Source organism: Lissotriton helveticus, chromosome 11 (assembly GCF_964261635.1).
Source record: "Lissotriton helveticus chromosome 11, aLisHel1.1, whole genome shotgun sequence".
NCBI classification, from domain to species: domain Eukaryota; kingdom Metazoa; phylum Chordata; class Amphibia; order Caudata; family Salamandridae; genus Lissotriton; species Lissotriton helveticus.
The window spans coordinates 1,098,639,482-1,098,659,455 of record NC_136072.1 but is presented as its reverse complement, the minus strand read 5'-3'; the positions used below and the strand labels follow the sequence as shown (position 1 = coordinate 1,098,659,455).

At 46.6% G+C, this 19,974-nt stretch overlaps 1 protein-coding gene across 1 annotated transcript in view; it reads right to left on the bottom strand.

Annotated features, from left to right (window-relative positions):
• UPB1 (beta-ureidopropionase 1) overlaps positions 1–19,974 on the bottom strand; it is a 69,138-nt gene that overhangs the window by 10,177 nt on the left and 38,987 nt on the right. Inside the window, exons 5-8 of the mRNA XM_078667760.1 lie at positions 13,883–14,044; positions 2,362–2,531; positions 2,177–2,258; positions 1,285–1,327 (exon numbers count right to left, since the gene is read on the bottom strand). Coding sequence (XP_078523886.1) covers positions 1,285–1,327; positions 2,177–2,258; positions 2,362–2,531; positions 13,883–14,044 — 457 coding nt within the window. The remainder of the gene's footprint in view (positions 1–1,284; positions 1,328–2,176; positions 2,259–2,361; positions 2,532–13,882; positions 14,045–19,974) is intronic.

Genomic DNA, 19,974 nt, shown 5'->3' with positions numbered 1-19,974 from the left:
CTTCCTAAGAAACTCTAAATGCAAGTTACGCTACTCAATGCTCTCTCGGTGTAGCACACAGAAGTAAGTTTTAGGATGTTAGGTTGCTAGACAAAATTTTAACAAATGGTAGAAATCATCATTTCATTCTTGTTGTTTGCAACATGCATTTGTGCTGTTTTAATAATATTCTGTGTCGTTATTTCAGATGTACTAATCAGCATGATGAGACTGTTGAAATAAACACTTTTTATTTAAAGTGTCTTTTTCTTAGTACATTTTGTTTGTGAGATATTGTAAACAGCGAAATTGGGATCTCAAAATACCACCGCGTCCCTGAATCCCAGTTTAGAGACTGTTAGTAACCCAAAAGCACTGATGCCACTTTAACTATGTATTGGGTGGGGCTCTGTGGGGCCACAATAACTTGTATATCACATTCATACTCTGGTGCGTTGAACTAAGTTCACTTGTGTCATCTGTGGGTGTGAAAACAAACCTTGTAGAGCTAAGCCAGAATATTAGTTTACACAACAAAAGTTAATTCAGGGAAGAGATGTGGCGCAACGGCCAGGGCGACTGACTCCGGAACCAGGGGGCTCACGGTTCGATCCCCGGCGCCGGATCAGCCCAGCACCATGTGACTCTGGGCAATAGCTTGCTTAATCTTCTCGACGGGCCCCAGCGAGTTGACGCCCTTGGGTAATTGTTTGCGCTTTACAACTACAGGACATTTACATTCAGTGTGATGTGTACAAACCTAAAAGCTGAATGTCGTGCTGTAATTTGCAAAAATATGCAAGACAAATTATGCTCTCCCACACATCCCTAGTTTGGATTGCTCGGGTTGTCACAGTACAGCTGCAATCTCAAATGTTATACAGCACAAACAGCAGTGTGAGCTTCTCTAACTTGTCAGCAGCACAAACGTTCCTCACACATACAGCTGATTCAGCACAGGTACCAGGAGTGCAAGCTTAGGGGATACACAGTAGAGCCAGCAGTGCAAGCTTCCCTCACACATAGGTGGCAGCAGTACCAGACTGCCCGGCATATACAGAAAAGTTACAGCACACACAGCGTCTGTCCAACAGTCACAAAACCTGAGTAGGACAGGTCACTCCATCCCACTTGGTAGATTTGCAACCAATGGTTAGATGAAAACTGTCTTATAGGACTACAGTTTCCACAAAACAGTAGGAGGACTCGGAAAAAGGATTACAGAATAAATTCCAATTGGGAAGGATAGGAGATAAAGACAAAGCGTTGAAGGGTGTCAAAGGTCTAAGTAAAAGGTTAATGTACCTCCTTTGCCATCCCCAGATGTGAATTCATTTTCAAAATGCTCCTGCAGAAAAACAAAAAAAGAAACTGTTAAAGTTAGCTGTAGCTGGTATGAGGAGTACTGTCCCTGCATTCAAGAACCCTGCCAGGCTGGAAATAGATGAAAGTGTGCAATGACCATGCTACCTTACAGGCCTTTGAACCTTTCAGAAAGACCTGCATATAGTATTCTGTAATTTGTAGGTTCCACTTACCAAATGCAAACCTGGGACAACAAGTCAAGATTTACACTGGTTATACCACAGCCCAAGTTCTCTATTCGGGACCGCTCCCTAATATTTGTGCCCTTTCCTATCCTGTACATCCCTGCTGCCTGCAGGGTCAAACTTGAGGTTATATACACATTTCCTAATATGTAGACATAATACTGAAGGAATAACAGGAAAGGATCAAATCATGCACACCATCCAAGAGTGCCTTGACATACTATGCTCAACCAAGTAACTTGATACAAATTATAAGTTGTACTGTGCCCAGACCAGAATGGTTACTGCCATGGCGGGCAATGTACAATGGTCATATTATTGCCAGCACAAAAGAAGTAGTCAAAATTAAACAGCAAGGTTAATGTGGCCACTCAGCTGATCATGGACCAGGTGAGGCAGTGTAACAGGAGACTTACAAGTTTAACATTCCCACTCTGTTGATGATGAATAGGACAGCAAACTTACCAAACCCACTTTGTTGATGACCCTGGTGAGGCAGTGAAATAGGAGACCTGCAAGCTTACCCTTCGAACTCTAGTGATTATGGCCCCGGTGTGGTAGTGTAATAAAACATCTGCAAGCTTACCGTACCCACTTCATTGATGATGACCCAGGAGAGGTAGTGTAATATGAGACATGCAACTTACCGTTCCCACTCTGTTGATGGCACAAGTGAAGCAGTGGTTCGCAATGGCAGCATTTCTCGCTTCAATTGGCCAAAGAGATTCACTGTAAGACATTTAAGCATGTATAACCAATTTGTTTTGTATTACATTATGCATTGATTATCGAGTACATCTAAAAAATGCAGGGCCACACTGAGAGCACTGACCTCAGCTCCCCAATGGTTGCGGATGGATTGAAGATGATCTCAGCTCCGTTGGCAGAGTACATTAACCAGTTGAGAGGGTGATGCCTTCCGTAGCAGATGTTCACAGCGATCTTTCCAAATGCCGTCTGGAATACTCTGTGCCCAGTATTTCCCTCCATGTAATATGTAGACTAAAAATAAAATTGATACGTTCACTTTCCCCAAAGTGTTGCAGGTGCTTTACAGGAGAAAACACCCAAATAGCTGTACACAAAATGGTCATCCTGTCCTCCCCACCTTGACTAAGGTTTAAAATGGAAAGATTTTTTTTAGCGTTGTGAAAAACCCCTAAGCTGTACCCTCAAAATAACCAGAGCATTAAACCAAGTACTGCCCAAAGAGCTCATAGCAAATATTGTCAAACTAACAGATTCTTCTAACTGGCCAGTAGCCAGGAGTGGCTGCTCCGCTAAGGCAGAGGAGCATCGCCCTACTACACTGTGAGCAGGTGAAAAAAAAAATTTGATAATGATACATTGTTATTCTCATTTTATTTTTCGGTCCTTGTTCAATCGATTAGGGGCGGGTGGGCTGGCCTGTGTCAGAGGAACAGGGGGAAGAGTGGTGGCACTCTCCTAAGTGCATGTGAATGTTTGGCTGGCTGTCTCGGACCGGTAAAACAGTCGTCTGCACTTAAAAAATTTTTTTTTACAGAGTTCTATCTAGCGCGAACTTGACCCAAATTGGGTAGTAGAGCGCTTTACATAGCACCAGTGGCATTACATGAGGACCATTCATTTGTGTTAGGCACGGGGAGATTACGTGATTTGCCCAGAATCATAGGATGCTCAGCGTCATTGTCGAGACTCGAACCCAGAGGAGATCATCTTTGAATGTTCTCCACCCTGGCTGCATTACAGCAGGGCTGGAGAACATGCAGTGGCGTAGCAAACACTTTGGCCGCCCGTGGCAGTACCCGTGTTTGCCGCCCTGCTGCAGTCAAATCAAAGAGCAGGGTGGTGGTGTGGGACGGGGGTACTGGTGAGCTTTTTTATATTTGACACCCCTTGGCGGCCAATTGAAGAGCGGGCGGGCAAGAACAGCAGGTAAGACCAAAACTCAACTCATGACGCCTGGGGCGCTTCGCCCCCCGCACCCCCCCGCTACTCCACTGAGAACATGTCCAGGCTCCCACTCCCTCTCGGAGTGCCGACCAATCATGACGTTTCTATCAGCAGCGTTGTGTTTGGCTGGGGCAGTCTGGAAGCCTGGGTGCTTCCTGTTCCTGCTTTCTGCCCCGGAGTCCTGGAAGTGGGCGAAGAGGACGAGAGGCGGCAGCACACAGTTAATTTATTTTTGTTTTATTCCCTCCCCTGGTTCCACGGTTATAATCATTTTATTATTATTTTTTCACCTGCTCACAGAGCAGTGGGGCAAGGCTCCTCCACCTTAACTGAGGAGCTGCCCTTGGGTAACTTTGAAAACTGCTTGATTAGAAGGTATTGGCTAGTTAGAAGAGTCTGTTAAGTAGTATCCGCTACTGAAGTTACCACCACCAACTCAGCACCTTCCTTCGAAAAAGGAACAACTAATAAACTCTTTACACTATCAAAAGGTCCCCAATGGCTTTCAATTAAGCAGCATCTAAACTCCTTCCAATGAGCATATCTGTAAGCAACATGTACTTAATGCCTGCAAAATAGGTAGGGATGGCGGTGCGGAGAAGTACTAAATACATATGCTACTTTCATACTACCGACCAATATATGATACACGTTGGGTCACTGATTCACTCTCCCGATGCCCCCACTCAGTGCTCCCTCTATACTAAAACATTGGTATAAACCTTCCAGACACCCAAGGTATGTATACCTGAACACCTCTGTAGTGGGGTCAATGACTTGTGCTGTCTTATATTACTTCTTTACCTGATTGTATATTGATATGTTTTATGTATGCTATTATTATCCTATCATGTTAGTGACTACTACGTTGCTCCCATTACCGCTGTTCATTCCTACTGCCCCTACCCTGTCTTTGTGAAGCACTCTGATATCTGTAAGGATCTTGTTCGCGCTATATAAAACTTTGAATAAATAAATAAATAAGTGTTAGACCTGTCTGCCCTTTGGGTAGCCCCTCCTATTAATTATTTATTTTGTCCCCTTTTTGCCCCTCAAACCTTTTTTTTACCTTTTCATGTCCACTGGATTTTGTTTATTAAGGTATTGACCTAGGGGTTAGATGCTCTTTTTGCCTCATAGTCCTTTACCTGAGGCCTAGATGCCTTTTTCTGACTAGAAAATATGAGACCCACAAAATGGTCGCCATTAACTGTCATAACTGTAATTCCAAGCACAGGGCCCATAGGATAAAATGGGAATGATCTAGAACCTTCTGGTCAGTTCTAGTGGCCAATGGCCTGCCTATATAAGGGCCAGTGGGCGAGCGGCCATTTTAGTGTGTGTGACCAGAGAGCCAGGGAGAGCCTAGTGAGGAGTGAAGCGTTAGAGTGGGGAGGCAAGCGCACTGTTAGGAGATGGTCTGACCTTTTGTTCAGCAGCCCTACCTTGTTGATGTAGCCCCCTGCCTACTGACTGAGCCCTGACAGCTCCACTTTATTTAAAGACTTCTGAAGCCATCAACCTTCCTTGAGGAGAACGTCGTAAATTGGCTAGGGAAGTCGGTTGGGACAAGACCTGAATAACTAGAGGATTGTCCCGTCCTCGCGCTCTCCTCCCCTGGGGTGCCCCTGCCTGTATTGTTGACTCAAAAGTTGAGGGGTTAATCCCTTCCTTGCCTTCCCTGAGAGGAGAATTGGCCGAAGGTAGTTAAAACCTACCCAGTAGTGCTTGGCGGGAGATCACGCCGTCATCAAACTACAGCTACTGATTCCCTGGGCCCCTGTAGTGAGAAGTTAGCTGGGCGGCTTGACTGGGATCAGCGGGGTAGTGAGCGAGTGTCCAGCGTTGAGGAGAGCAGCGGATGCAGGCGAGCCAGCTCCCGGAAGACGGGAAACGAGAGCCTGAAGGAGGCCGGCCTGCGCAGTTCCTCCCCCTCTGACGAGCGAGAGGAGGGCGGGACTTGGAGCTGAGAGGGACGCCGGAGAAGACGCGGCGGAGCTCCGACCCCGCAGGCTGCTTTGCATCGTGCAGCGCGGGGGTCGGAATTATACAAGTGCCGAGATCTTGGGGGTATCGTGGCTACAGCTGGAGCGAGTGGTAGACGAACGAGACCTTCAACCACGCGGTAAGACCGTAAAGGGGGGGGGAAAGCGGAGCCCCTGAACCTGCGAGGGTTTTGGTCTTGAACGAAGGGAGGGGAGAGCCACTGAACCCGTCTGTGGAGACTGCCGGGCAGGCTGTTAATAAACAAGAAAAGGGCCAGACGATCAGCAGCAGGTTTGAGACATCTTCCCTTCATATTGTGCTGGCAAATAGACTACCCGGACGCCACGAGTGTGTGACACCTTGGAAAACCTGTTGTTCCCTCTAGGGGAGTCTTCCTGGAGGAGAGCATTGCACTGTGGGAAGGGTAGAAGGCAGTATAACGAAAACGTAGGGTTCATTGTCAGAAAGGATGCACTGTTCATAAGAGTTGAGGTCAAAGGGCTGTATGGTAGTTAAGAGGGGAGCAGATGAAAAGGGCGACTCCTCTTAAACAAGATTCTAGAGCCTGAGACTGATTCTGTGAGGGATAAATACTCTCTTGGGACTTGAGAACAACTGAACTGGGTATAAAATAAATGTAACTTTTACTGCCTATCTTTAGACTTGTCACTCGGGGGAGTGAACTTATTCTGTGTATCCTAATTGAAGCTGTAGAAGCTAAATTCAATGCTCAAGTTGCAAGTAATATCCCAGTGTTATTGAATTGGAGAAAGGAGAAAAGAATCAATGCTGCTTAATGTAACTTTGCTTAACCATACATTGACAACAGAAACATGTATTGTACTAAAGGAAGACTGTGCTAGACGTTGAAAGAAACTACTAAAGAGTATTTTATAAAGCAATCCGTATTTTCCTAAAATTTGGTGTAGTGTTGTTTTTGAGTGGATGGGACGTTGAGTTACTACAGGGTGTGACGTAAACTTAACACATGTGCCTTGGAATAATGCCTTCCCATTTAGTGCCAAGCTACCCTACGTGACTTGGAGATCCCAGGTCCAACATAATTGGTGTCTAGCGGTGGGATGACAACTGTGTTTGCGTCTACTCTGAAGTAACAAAGCGTACTCCACAGGCCTACACCTGGAGTTTTCTCCTGGCGGACTTCCCAATTACTACTTTTGCTTTTTCTAAATTTACTCCTGGTGGTGAGTGGAGGTAGCTTCGAATTGTCCCTTTTTGAACAAATTCTTCCCGAGTGGTTGTCCCTACCTATCTTATAAGCAAAATGGAGTTTGCTCTGGAGGAACTGGAGACCTATACTACAGCCCAGCTTAGAGACTTTTGTCAGAAGATGGGAGTTTTTTTTAAGCGTGGTGCCAAGAAGGGGGAACTCCAGACCAGTTTGAGAGCGTGGGTGGCAGCACATGGAGAGGGAAAGGAGGAGGAAGAGGGGACGGACCGGGACACAGTCATAGGGGTAGATGGATTGTTCCAACCTGAGATGGGGAACCTACTACCAGGACCTAGAACCTGTTTAAGGGCAGGCAGCAGTGTCTCCGGAAGAAGCTTAACCGAAGCTGAACTAGTGGACTATGCAAGGAAGGCATTGGAGGGCTGGATACAAGGCAGCGAGGTGAGGGACTATGAGGGGTTATACGACCTTTTTCTCAAAGAGCATCTACTCGAGAAATGTTTTCCCGAGCTGCGTCAACACCTGGTGGACAGCAAGCTGACCAACCCCAGAAAGCTTGCAGAGGAGGCGGACATCTGGGCAAGTACCCGGGTGTCCTCAAAGGGGACTGGAGGGGATTCCCAAAGGGCCGGACAGGGCGCCCCCCAGAAGAAGGAGGGGGGAGATAAAAAGAGGGAGTTCTCTAAAGGTCCCCAAAATAGTTTCCAGAGTAAGGGAACAGGATTCACCCCTAAGGCTAACCCGCCCAGAAACCCTCATCCTGGCTAAAGCCAGCAGCCAAGGGTTGTCCACTGCTTTGAATGTGGTGGTGTTGGACATTATAAGGGAGATGTCAAGTGCCCAAAGAGACCAACCCCTCCCACCGGAGGAAAAGCCCCGGGAGTCGCTAGTGTAGTGCTCGGGGAGGAGTTGCCCTTAGATAAGGGGGGTGAGTGGGCGGGTGTCACCTTAGTGTCCCTGGGAGATCGGGAGATGGTTCCTAAGATCCAGGTGCCCTCAAATACTGTAAAGTATGGGCAATGGGTCACCATTAATGGCCAAAGAGGGGAGGCTCTGAGAGACACAGGAGCCAGTATGACTATGGTAAGGAGTCAACTGGTGTCTCCAGAGCAGGTGATTCCACATGTACTCCACCCCGCCGCGATGGCTGACGGCAGATTGGGCTACTACCCTGTGGCCGAGGTTCCCTTTGAGTGGGAAGGGGTTGCAGGTTCACTTCGAGTTGCCGTAAGCCCTGCCGTGCCAGTCTATTGTTTGCTGGGAAATGACATGGAGCACAATGTCTGGAAGGAGGTGGAATACCGGACTCATTCGGAGATGCTGGGTACACCTGACTGGGCCTGTGCGAGCACAAGGTCTGCGACTGCCCGGAGGGGGAGTTCGCCTGGGCTGGAGCCTGGAACAATGGCCCAGCCCGCTGCCAAAAAGGGAAAGACCCGAAGACATGAGAAGCCTGCTTCGGCTTCCATGCCCCATGAGACAGATCGGCCACCTGCGGTGGTGGACCAGGAGTCCGTGGAGGGGGAAGTAGTCTCCCTGGAGGACCTACCCATCCCTGCTGAGTGGCATGTGGAGGGAGGGCCTACCAGGGAGGAGTTCTGTAAGGGCCAGAAGGAGTGCCCTACCCTTGAGGGACTGAGGCGACAGGCCGAAGCCCAGGCAGCAGGGAACGTTGCAGGGCACTACCACATTTACTGGGAGGACTGACTCCTCTACAGTGAACCTAAGGAACCTTTGCCCGGTTCATCCCGGGCCTTGGTAGTCCCTCAACGATACCGAGCCTTTCTTCTAGAATTGGCTCATGAGATTCCCTTGGCAGGACACTTAGGTCCGGACAAGACCTTTGCCCGGCTTGTCCCCCACTTTTACTGGCCTCAGATGAAAGTGGCTTCTGACACATACTGTCGGAAGTGTGTATCCTGTCAAGCCAGTGGGAAGACAGGGGTGAAGCTGAAAGCTCCCCTGGAACCACTTCCTGTCGTTAGCACCCCCTTTGAAAGGGTGGGCATCGACATTGTGGGGCCATTGGATCCACCAACTACAGCTGGTCACAGGTTTATCCTGGTTCTGGTGGATCACGCCACGCGGTACCCAGAGGCAATTCCTCTGAGGACTGTCACTGCACCTGTTGTGGCTAGGGCCCTGATGGGGATCTTTACCCGAGTGGGTTTCCCCAAGAAAGTTGCGTCCGACAGGGGGACCAACTTCATGTCAGCATATATGCGGGCAATCTGGAAGGAGTGTGGAGTGACCTACCGGTTCACCACTCCATACCACCCCCAGTCCAATGGACTGGTAGAGAGGTTCAACAAGACCTTGAAAGGCATGATAAGAAGTCTGCCTGAGAGCCTGCGGAGGAAATGGGACGTCCTCCTGCCCTGTTTGCTATTCTCCTACAGAGAAGTGCCGCAGTAGTGAGTGGGCTTCAGCCCCTTTGAGCTGTTGTACGGGCACCCTGTGCGTGGACCTCTCAGCCTGGTGAAGGATGGATGGGAAAAGTCTCCCAGAAAGCCTCCTCGGGATGTGGTGAGCTACATGCTGGCCTTCCGGAGCCAAATGGCAAAGTTGTGGAAGCAAGCTTCTGACAACTTGGAAGCCAGTCAGGCAGTAATGAAAGAATGGTACGACCACAACGCTCACCCGGTGGAGTTGGAGCCTGGCCAGAAAGTGTGGGTGATGGAACCTGGAGAGCTAAGTGCCCTTCAAGATCGTTGGGCAGGCCCCTTTGAGGTGTTGGAAAAGAAGGGTAAGGCCACCTACCTGGTGGATCTTAAGACCCCTCGACAGCCCCTACGGGTGCTGCATGCCAATCGCCTCAAACCCCACCATGAGAGGCCCGAGGTCATCTTGATGATGGTGACTGATGGTGCCGAGGAAGCAGAAAGCGAGCCTCTCCCTGATCTCTTCTCGTCTCGAGAAAAGGATGGGTCGGTGGAGGGAGTGATTCTCTCCCCATCCCTAACTCCTGAGCAGCGAGAGGACTGCCGCCAGGTATTGGAGCAGTACTCCTCGTTGTTCTCCCTTGTCCCGGGAAGAACCCACCTGTGTACCCATGATGTGGACACCGGAGACAGCCCACCAGTGAAGTCAAAGACCTATCGGCTGTCAGACAAGGTGAAGGCTAGTATCTACGGTGAGGTTACCAAGATGCTGGAGCTAGGAGTTATTGAACCTTTCAGTAGCCCCTGGTCCAGCCCGGTGGTGTTAGTACCAAAAGCTGCCCCACCAGGCACCACTCCAGAACTGAGGTTCTGTGTGGATTACCGGGGACTGAACTCAGTAACCAAGACTGATGCTCATCCGATCCCTAGGGCGGATGAAATGATTGACCGGCTGGGAGCTGCCCAATACCGGAGTACCTTTGACCTTACTTCAGGGTACTGGCAGATTTCCCTTACAGATGGAGCAAAGGAAAGGTCAGCTTTCTCCACACCTGAGGGACACTACCAGTTCTGTGTGATGCCCTTTGGGCTCAAGAACGCCCCTGCCACTTTTCATCGGCTGGTGAACCAGGTCCTCTCTGGAATGGAGGCTTTCTCCGCTGCTTACCTGGATGACATTGCCGTCTTCAGCAGCAGTTGGGAGGACCATTTGCGTCACTTGCAAGCTGTTCTCCAGGCCCTGAAACAGGCTGGCTTGACAATCAAGGCCAGCAAATGTCAGATTGGGCAGGGGTCGGTTGTGTACCTAGGCCACTTGGTGGGAAGGGGAACAGTGCAGCCCCTCCAGGCAAAGATTGAGGCAATCATGGCCTGGGAACCCCCCAAGACCCAGACTGAGGTCCGAGCTTTCCTGGTCCTCACAGGTTACTACCGTCGCTTTGTGAAGGGGTATGGCACTATTGTAGCACCCCTCACAGAGCTCACATCCAAGAAACAACCTCGACGGGTAGTCTGGACAGAGGCTTGTCAGCAAGCCTTTGTAAAATTGAAACAGGCAATGTGTGCAGCACCGGTCCTGAGGGCCCCAGACTTCTCCAAGGAGTTCATCGTCCAGACAGACGCATCCGAGCATGGCATTGGGGCAGTGTTATCGCAACTCAATGAAGAGGGTCTGGATCAGCCTGTAGTCTTCCTGTCTAGGAGACTGCTTCCCCGGGAACAGAAGTGGAGTGCAATTGAGCGGGAAGCTTTTGCGGTGGTATGGGCTCTGAAGAAGTTGCGGCCATACCTGTTTGGCTCGCACTTCCTGGTTCAGACTGACCATCGAACTCTTCGTTGGCTGATGCAAATGAAGGGGGAAAATCCTAAGTTGTTGAGATGGTCCATCTCCCTACAGGGAATGGACTTCCGGGTGGAACATCGGCCTGGAGTGGACCACGCCAATGCAGACGGTCTCTCTAGGTATTTCCGCCTTAGTGATGAGGACTCCCAAGGGGTTGGGTTGCTCTCCCCATTTTCAGCTGGGGGGGACGCGTGTTAGACCTGTCTGCCCTTTGGGTAGCCCCTCCTATTAATTATTTATTTTGTCCCCTTTTTGCCCCTCAAACCTTTTCTTTTTACCTTTTCATGTCCACTGGATTTTGTTTATAAAGGTATTGACCTAGGGGTTAGATGCTCTTTTTGCCTCATAGTCCTTTACCTGAGGCCTAGATGCCTTTTTCTGACTAGAAAATATGAGACCCACAAAATGGTTGCCATTAACTGTCATAACTGTAATTCCAAGCACAGGGCCCATAGGATAAAATGGGAATGATCTAGAACCTTCTGGTCAGTTCTAGTGGCCAATGGCCTGCCTATATAAGGGCCAGTGGGTGAGCGGCCATTTTAGTGTGTGTGGCCAGGGAGAGCCTAGTGAGGAGTGAAGCGTTAGAGTGGGGAGGCAAGCGCACTGTTAGGAGATGGTCTGACCTTTTGTTCAGCAGCCCTACCTTGTTGATGTAGCCCCCTGCCTACTGACTGAGCCCTGACAGCTCCACTTTATTTAAAGACTTCTGAAGCCATCAACCTTCCTTGAGGAGAACGTCGTAAATTGGCTAGGGAAGTCGGTTGGGACAAGACCTGAATAACTAGAGGATTGTCCGTCCTCGCGCTCTCCTCCCCTGGGGTGCCCCTGCCTGTATTGTTGAGTCAAACGTTGAGGGGTTAATCCCTTCCTTGCCTTCCCTGAGAGGAGAATTGGCTGTAGGTAGTTAAAACCTACCCGGTAGTGCTTGGCAGGAGATCATGCCGTCATCAAACTACAGCCACTGATTCCCTGGGCCCCTGTAGTGAGAAGTTAGCTGGGCGGCTTGACTGGGATCAGCGGGGCAGTGAGCGAGTGTCCAGCATTGAGGAGAGCAGCGGATGCAGGCGAGCCAGCTCCCGGAAGACGGGAAACGAGAGCCTGAAGGAGGCCGCCTGCGCAGTTCCTCCCCCTCTGACGAGCGAGAGGAGGGCGGGACATGGAGCTGAGAGGGACGCCAGAGAAGACGTGGCGGAGCTCCGACCCCGCAGGCTGCTTTGCATCGTGCAGCGCGGGGGTCGGAATTATACAAGTGCCGAGATCTTGGGGGTATCGAGGCTCCAGCTGGAGCGAGTGGTAGACGAACGAGACCTTCAACCACGCGGTAAGACCGTAAAGGGGGGGGGGGGGGGAAAGCGGAGCCCCTGAACCTGCGAGGGTTTTGGTCTTGAACAAAGGGAGGGGAGAGCCACTGAACCCGTCTGTGGAGACTGCCGGGCAGGCTGTTAATAAACAAGAAAAGGGCCAGACGATCAGCAGCAGGTTTGAGACATCTTCCCTTCATATTGTGCTGGCAAATAGACTACCCGGACGCCACGAGTGTGTGACACCTTGGAAAACCTGTTGTTCCCTCTAGGGGAGTCTTCCTGGAGGAGAGCATTGCACTGTGGGAAGGGTAGAAGGCAGTATAACGAAAACGTAGGGTTCATTGTCAGAAAGGATGCACTGTTCATAAGAGTTGAGGTCAAAGGGCTGTATGGTAGTTAAGAGGGGAGCAGATGAAAAGGGCGACTCCTCTTAAACAAGATTCTAGAGCCTAAGACTGATTCTGTGAGGGATAAATACTCTCTTGGGACTTGAGAACAACGGAACTGGGTATAAAATAAATGTAACTTTTACTGCCTGTCTTTAGACTTGTCACACGGGGAGTGAACTTATTCTGTGTATCCTAATTGAAGCTGTAGAAGCTAAATTCAATGCTCAAGTTGCAAGTAATATCCCAGTGTTATTGAATTGGAGAAAGGAGAAAAGAATCAATGCTGCTTAATGTAACTTTGCTTAACCATACATTGACAACAGAAACATGTATTGTACTAAAGGAAGACTGTGCTAGACGTTGAAAGAAACTACTAAAGAGTATTTTATAAAGCAATCCATATTTCCTAAAATTTGGTGTAGTGTTTTTGAGTGGATGGGACGTTGAGTTACTACAGGGTGTGACGTAAACTTAACACATGTGCCTTTGAATAATGCCTTCCCATTTAGTGCCAAGCTACCCTATGTGACTTGGAGATCCCAGGTCCAACAATAAGCATCTTACTATCAGCCAATGAACCTCTGGTAGCCTCAAAAATGTTATGCTGTTTCGCAAAGCCTTGCTACCAATGAGTACAAGAAAACTAACAGGGGTTTCTTTACATAGGATTTTCTGATCAGACACTGTTCAAGTAAACGCTTTCACTCTAAAGCGCCAAGACACTTTCAAAACATTAAGTACTTCTAAAAAAAACCAATTTATCTCAAATACCACTTCCAATTAACACTTCCTCTTCTACTCAATCAATGCTCTCTAATCCACCAAAATACTTCAAATAACCAGGATACCTTTCAACACCTCCCAGCATTTCATAACCAACCATCATAACTTTCACCCACTTCAAACCAATTCTTTAAACCCCTTGCAACTGACTAATTCCAATCCTTTCCAATTAAGGATTATTTATTAGACAACCAACCCCTTTAAAACAATTTTAACCTTCCAAGTAACCGATACACCATCATATACCTCCACATGCCAACCAACTACCACCTGCCAATTAACAAATCAGTTCCGACCAACCAGGCACTTCCAATCAACTACACATACTCAACATACACATGAAGAAAACAAATATTCTTACAATGAGCAATAACTCCCACATCCAACAGCTCATAAACCCTTCCAATCTGCATTCTATGTTAGAACCACTTCCATCCTCTCTCTAATTTTGGTGCCCTTTCAACCCTTCGGTGAACACTCACCTAAGCAATTAACACATTAAATCCCACACCAGCAGCCACCTTACCTCAATCTTACCTCATTGAAGTCTCCCACCCGAGGAATGTGGTTCTTCCTGGTCTTTCCGAGGATGGCACCAGAGTTAGAGATGACCACGGCTGTGTTCCAAAGAGTGTCCCCGTGAGCCTCGTCCCTCTCCAGGATGGAGGACACCACCACCATATTATACTGCCTTGCCAACTGGGGAGACAAAGTCCCTCATTAACAGCTGCTCCTCAACATCGACCATTATTCTAGACGATAAACATTTTGCAAGATCTCTAGTATTTAAGGACAGTTTTAGTGATGTAGGCAGGGGGTGGTGGTGGTGGGGAGGGTGGACAGTTACTGGTATCCTGGAGTGAGTGAAGATTCTCCATCAAGCCCTGGGTTGTGCTTTTTACCGTAGTCGGTGTCATGAAATCTTCCACAGGGGAGTCCAATTTGACCAGGATGAAGTTCTTACAGCAATAAAAACCAAATTCATGAACACGCAAATTAGGAATATTTTACTTTATTCCCTAATTCAACTAAGGGTGTGCGATGTTGGGTAAATTGAATTTGATGAAATTCAGAAGTTCTTTTTCCAACTTCAGAAATCTCACAATACCGGTCGAATCTCTAAGGAAACAAGTAACTAAAATTCCCAGAAGCAGAAGGAAACAAGATATTTTGGTAGAAAAATATATCTAGCAAAATAGTTTTGCTGGCTGGTAAAATTGTGTTAAGTTAACAAATAACGAACTTCTCACTTAGTCTAAAGCCTATTAGCAGCCAGTAATAGACAGAAATACACAAACAATTAGATATTGTTTGCAGGCGGATTATTCATTGTACACATCACAAATGTCAACCCCTCAACATAAATGCAGAATTTCCCACAAATGTCACATGAAGCTAATGTTCTTGGTTTTGCAGGAATGAAGAAAATCAGTTTGTGATGTATTCCTATAGGTTCTGTATCGATCCCCCTATTCCTGACCCTATTCTGGTTAACAAACTAACAAGTTAACTAGCAGCCATCCCATGAGGCAGAAAACCCCCATGATGCAGGAACCGTTATCTGATAAAGCCACACTACGGCACAGGAACGTGTTATCTGATTAGGTCATAACGCTTGCCATCTAATTAGACAAGCGATATTCCTCCAGCCCCTGATAAGGCATACGGAGTTCTCAAAACAAATCAAACCTATGACAGACCTGGGAAAAACCCTGCGGCCATTGTTTTGATTTCACCGAGAACTTCAGCAAAAGAATGTGCTAACGACCTGGTCGTATGACATCTTTATTGACGTATCTATGTCCATCCTTACATCAATCTCGGCACCTTAAAGGTATAAATATTACCGATATTGCCCTATGCAAACACACGCGGTGGTGACGAGAACGGAGCAGCCAGACTTGCCGAAGCCCAGAGCAGAGCAGACCCCGCTGGCGCAGCCCCGCCTTCTTGACGCGCTGAGAACGAGCAGCTGCCTATTTCTCCTGCCGAGAAATCCAGCTCCGGCGCTTCCGGGTAGCCCTCGCAGGCAGCCTGGAATATCGAGACCAGAGACGAGAGATACCATCCCTCATCCATCCTAGATTCCAGGTACAGAACTGAATAACCCCTCGCAGAGAATTCTTTAGTCAGTCACTTGGCAAAACAAACTTAACTTAAACTGTAACTTTCTATCCCCGCCCACGTATTAGGCTTAGGTCAGGTACACGGGGTAGGCGTAGCTAGAAACACCAGTTGAGTACGATTAGTCAAATGTATATGTGTATGTATTCATTTTATTCATTTTAAACCTTCATATGGCTTAGAAACCATATCAATGTTTTTACAGTATTATTTTATACTTCTGCTTTTATGTATGCACTTTACTTAACCATAAGTATTGCAATAATATCGATCCATTTCTCTTGCATGAGAAAAGAGACTGATCAATAAATAACATCTTTTATTGAACACGCCCGTTTCTTCCTTTTCTCTACAATCTGATGAGACTAAGAATGCACGTACTGACTGAGTAAAATAAATTGCCTTTTGTTCACACGACTCTAGAGATACACTCTTGATTAGGGGAGAGCAAAGTTGTCATGTTCTATGGTTGTCAGAAACTAAATCCCTTCTTGTCTATCCAGGGAGGTTCAACTCCTCCTTGCCTATTCGAGAAAGTTTCTAGTGAACTCTGAGCTAGCTGGCAAACCCAAAACTTTAAGTCTAATATCGACAGTAGTAGACCTAGTTAACGTCTGGTCTAGGCCTATACTATTGAAGGTATTATTCCAATGCGCAGAGCCTATTGGGATAATAGGAACTACACTACATGGCGCCCAACTCGTTTGGAAGGGCGATAAAACTAACGTAAGACATTTAGAGTAACTCAGTCGTGCTTTCTCACTCAGACCCCTTTTTCCCATAATACTCCAAAGACGTCTGGAGTGGGTAAAAGGTAATATCCGCCAAACCTCGCAGGAGGAAAATCCTATGTATGGTACTTGGTTTAGTCAACGTTGAAGGATACACCGTTCCAAAATATTGTGCATCTAATCTTTGTTTCCATAAGAAACCTGATCTGCAAACAAAAGAAATAAGCTTCCTGTCGGTAAAATGGTAGACAGTGAGGATGAAAGAGAGGCAGTTAGATTAGCAGCTGAAATAGCAGAAGCTGATACTGCACTACAAGAAGCTGACCAGGATATAATACTCATCCCGGTCATTAAAAGGAAATCTATAACTTTAAAACTTATAGAAAATGGACTGACACCTAGAGGTGGCACAGTCATATTCGTAATTGAGGCACACGAATATCGGCAGACAGAGGTATACTATTCATGGATACATTTTCCAGCAGCAAATGCTGTAACAAATTACTTCCACTATTACAAAATAGAGGAACCTCCTGAAATGTACACTCCTTTCGAGGAGGTGGAAGTACCACTTAAATTTCAAGAGCATTTGCTCTCATTTAATGGCGCCCTAAAACATAATAATCACATCACCAGGCTCGGTCCTTTAGGTAGACCAGGAGCAACGTGGCCGGTCCTAGCCGGATACACACCACATCCAGAGTTCGAAAGAATGTCTGCAGCAGATCTTTTAGTACAACTAAAACAATTAATAAAAATACATAGACAATTAGTCCAATATGTGATGCGGACTTCAACAATTCAACCAGCAATTAAAATTCCACAGCTGACCCCTCACCAGGGGAACACAAATAAAATTACACCACAGAACATACAATCCTGCCTAGGTAAAGTACCAGCTAAACGGGAACAAATACCATTCTGGTTAGCACAAAAAATCACCCAAATAGAGGCTGTGTTTCCAGACACCACCCCGTTAGAAAAACACAGGATTCTGACCATCTGTCTTCCAATGGGAATCGCACCACACATTGAGGACTGTGACACTTGGGGTACAGTCTTTGCTTCCATCTACACAAAAACGCACGGTGTTCCATCCATTTCGGTAATACCAGATGTGCTAAAACAAATTCAAGACGAATACGGTCCAGAACCCGCTTTAACTCTTGGTATGAAATTACTAAAAGACTTCAAGCAGGTCTCGGCTATATTATTAGCCAACATAAAGGGAGAAGCAGCAAACGTGGCGATCCGCCAGAGGTTAAAGGAGACAGATATAGCAGACCAACCAGCTGAGATTGCCAGAATCATAGAAAAATCCTATGAGGAACTAGGTAGAGATAGTTTAGGTGGAATACCAGTAAAACCACAACTGATTGAAAGTCCTGAAAAAATATTTTTTAATAATAATTCAACATCACAAAAAAAGAGCTGGGATGGAAACAAACAATCCAATCCTAAAGAAAAGAAATTCCAGTCCAGAGGAAGGTCTCCTAGGCGAAGAGAAAAATCTCCGAACCAAAGACACAGGTCACCCCAGAGTGACCCCTCTGGGAAAAGATATAACCTTAGAAATAGGGATAATATAAAGAAGCCTGATAGATATCAAGACATTGATACACGTCCCTCTCAATCTTTTCAGACTTCCTCGCAGAAATCGGAAAGAAGAGGACGATCAGAACAAAGAGAAGAGCACGCCAAGTCCAAAGACAAGGAACCTGCTCATCTAAGAAAGAAATTACAATTTCCAAAAAAGAAGGTAGGTAGTTAACAATGCCGAGAATACTGAGGACACAACTGAAAAACGGAGAATGGGCTCAGACAATGCTAGACAGCGCAGCAGAAGTGAGCATAGCTCGCAAAGTCCTTATGAATCATCTGGAGACAGTGGACACGAATGAATATCTTCAAGTGGAAACTGCAGACACCAGAGTTAGCAAACCTCACAAAATATATGAAATAACATTACGTATAGAAGGGGATAAGACTAGAAAAATAAGGGGACTATTTTGGGATAATCTCTCCAAGGGCTATGACATCCTTCTAGCTGAAAAAGACTGGCCACCAGAGTTTGTCAGGGAGTGCCCTCATGGCGAAGAAATAATTATGCCTGCCTTCTCAAATCATATCCCAATTCATAAAAAATATACACTTGCCAGAAAGTGGGCAGTAGCTCTAGCTCCTGCTTTATATAAAAATCACGTAGGATGGGATGAGGACTCTCCTCCTCACAAAATCCAGTTAAAATCACAACCTACTGCACAAAGGCAGTACCCAATTAAGCAAGAAGCTAAAAAACAGGTAAAAGAAATCCTAGATCAGCTAGAATACCAGGGGGTGATTGAAACTTGCACCTCACAAATGAACAACCCTTTGTTTCCGGTCTCCAAACCAGACAATTCATACCGTCTAGTTTTGGATTACCGACACCTTAACTCATGTTGCAAAACTTTTGCAGTGCAAAACTCGCATAGTGCTGCACTAATGAATAACATAGTGCGCAAAAAATACAAAACAACATTAGACATCTCTAATGGATTCTTTTGTCAAAACATAGCACCAGAGAGCAGATATTTGTCTGCATTCTCAATAAATGGCACTCAAAAACAATTCTGTCGGTTAGCCCAGGGGTACAAGAACAGCCCGGGAGTATTCTCAGCGAGAGTAACAGAATTACTACAAACATATGATGACGAAGCATTATCGTATGTCGACGACATATACTTAACAGATGATGACTTGGAGACTCACTTGAAGAGAGTGAACACCATAATACTTGGGTTCACAGCAGAGGGTTACAAATTCAACTTTAAAAAATCCAGAATTGCCCATCTGACAGTCCTGTTCTTAGGATATGAATTATCAAGTGAAGGCAAAAGCCTGGCAGACAATTTTCTAGAGAAATGTGCCGTACTCCAAGCACCTAGAACACTAAAAAACTTACAGTCAATTCTAGGCTTCCTAAATTTCGGAAGAACATACATTGCAAATTACGCAGAAAGGGTCAAACCCCTTTATGATCTAATAAAACCAGATTTTAAAAGAACCAATTGGACTCAAATACACACAGAAATTCTGAGATCCTTACAAACAGACATGTTAATTAAAACAAAATTAGAAACACGTGATAACACACGCAATCTTGTGATTCGAGTCATCCCAGGAAGATGCGGATTCACATACCTGACCTCTAATGAGGGAGAAAAGGTACCAATTGCATTCAAATCACACTTGTACACTAAGGCTGAAATGAAATTTAGCCCAACGGAAAAAATTCTTACTGCAACACAGACAGCTATAGCAAAAGAACGAGCCCTGGCACAAGGTAAACGAATAATAATCGTGACACCGATACCAGCCCTAGAGGCTGTAACAAAAGCAAGCATTCCAAATGCTAAAGCGCTCCATCCGAGATGGATACAATGGGCTAATTCTCTTGCTGCAACAGACGTGGCATACGAATTTGATCCTAACTTAAAAACACAAGAATTTCTCCAATATGAATTTGAATGTCCTCCGCCGACCGAAATTCTGCCTCTAGAACATTACGGCTGTATAATATATACAGACGGATCAGCACAACCCGCAGTAGGGGGTAAACAAGCTTACAGTGCTGCGTGCGCGATCGTTAAAGGTCGCTGGCACGAGGAGAAATTTAAACCAGCTATCACTAAAACACAATCTTTAGGAGATTGTACAGCTCAGCGAGCTGAACTACTGGCGTTCAAGATGGCGCTTGAAAATACAGATCGAGAATTCCCCACACTCATAGTG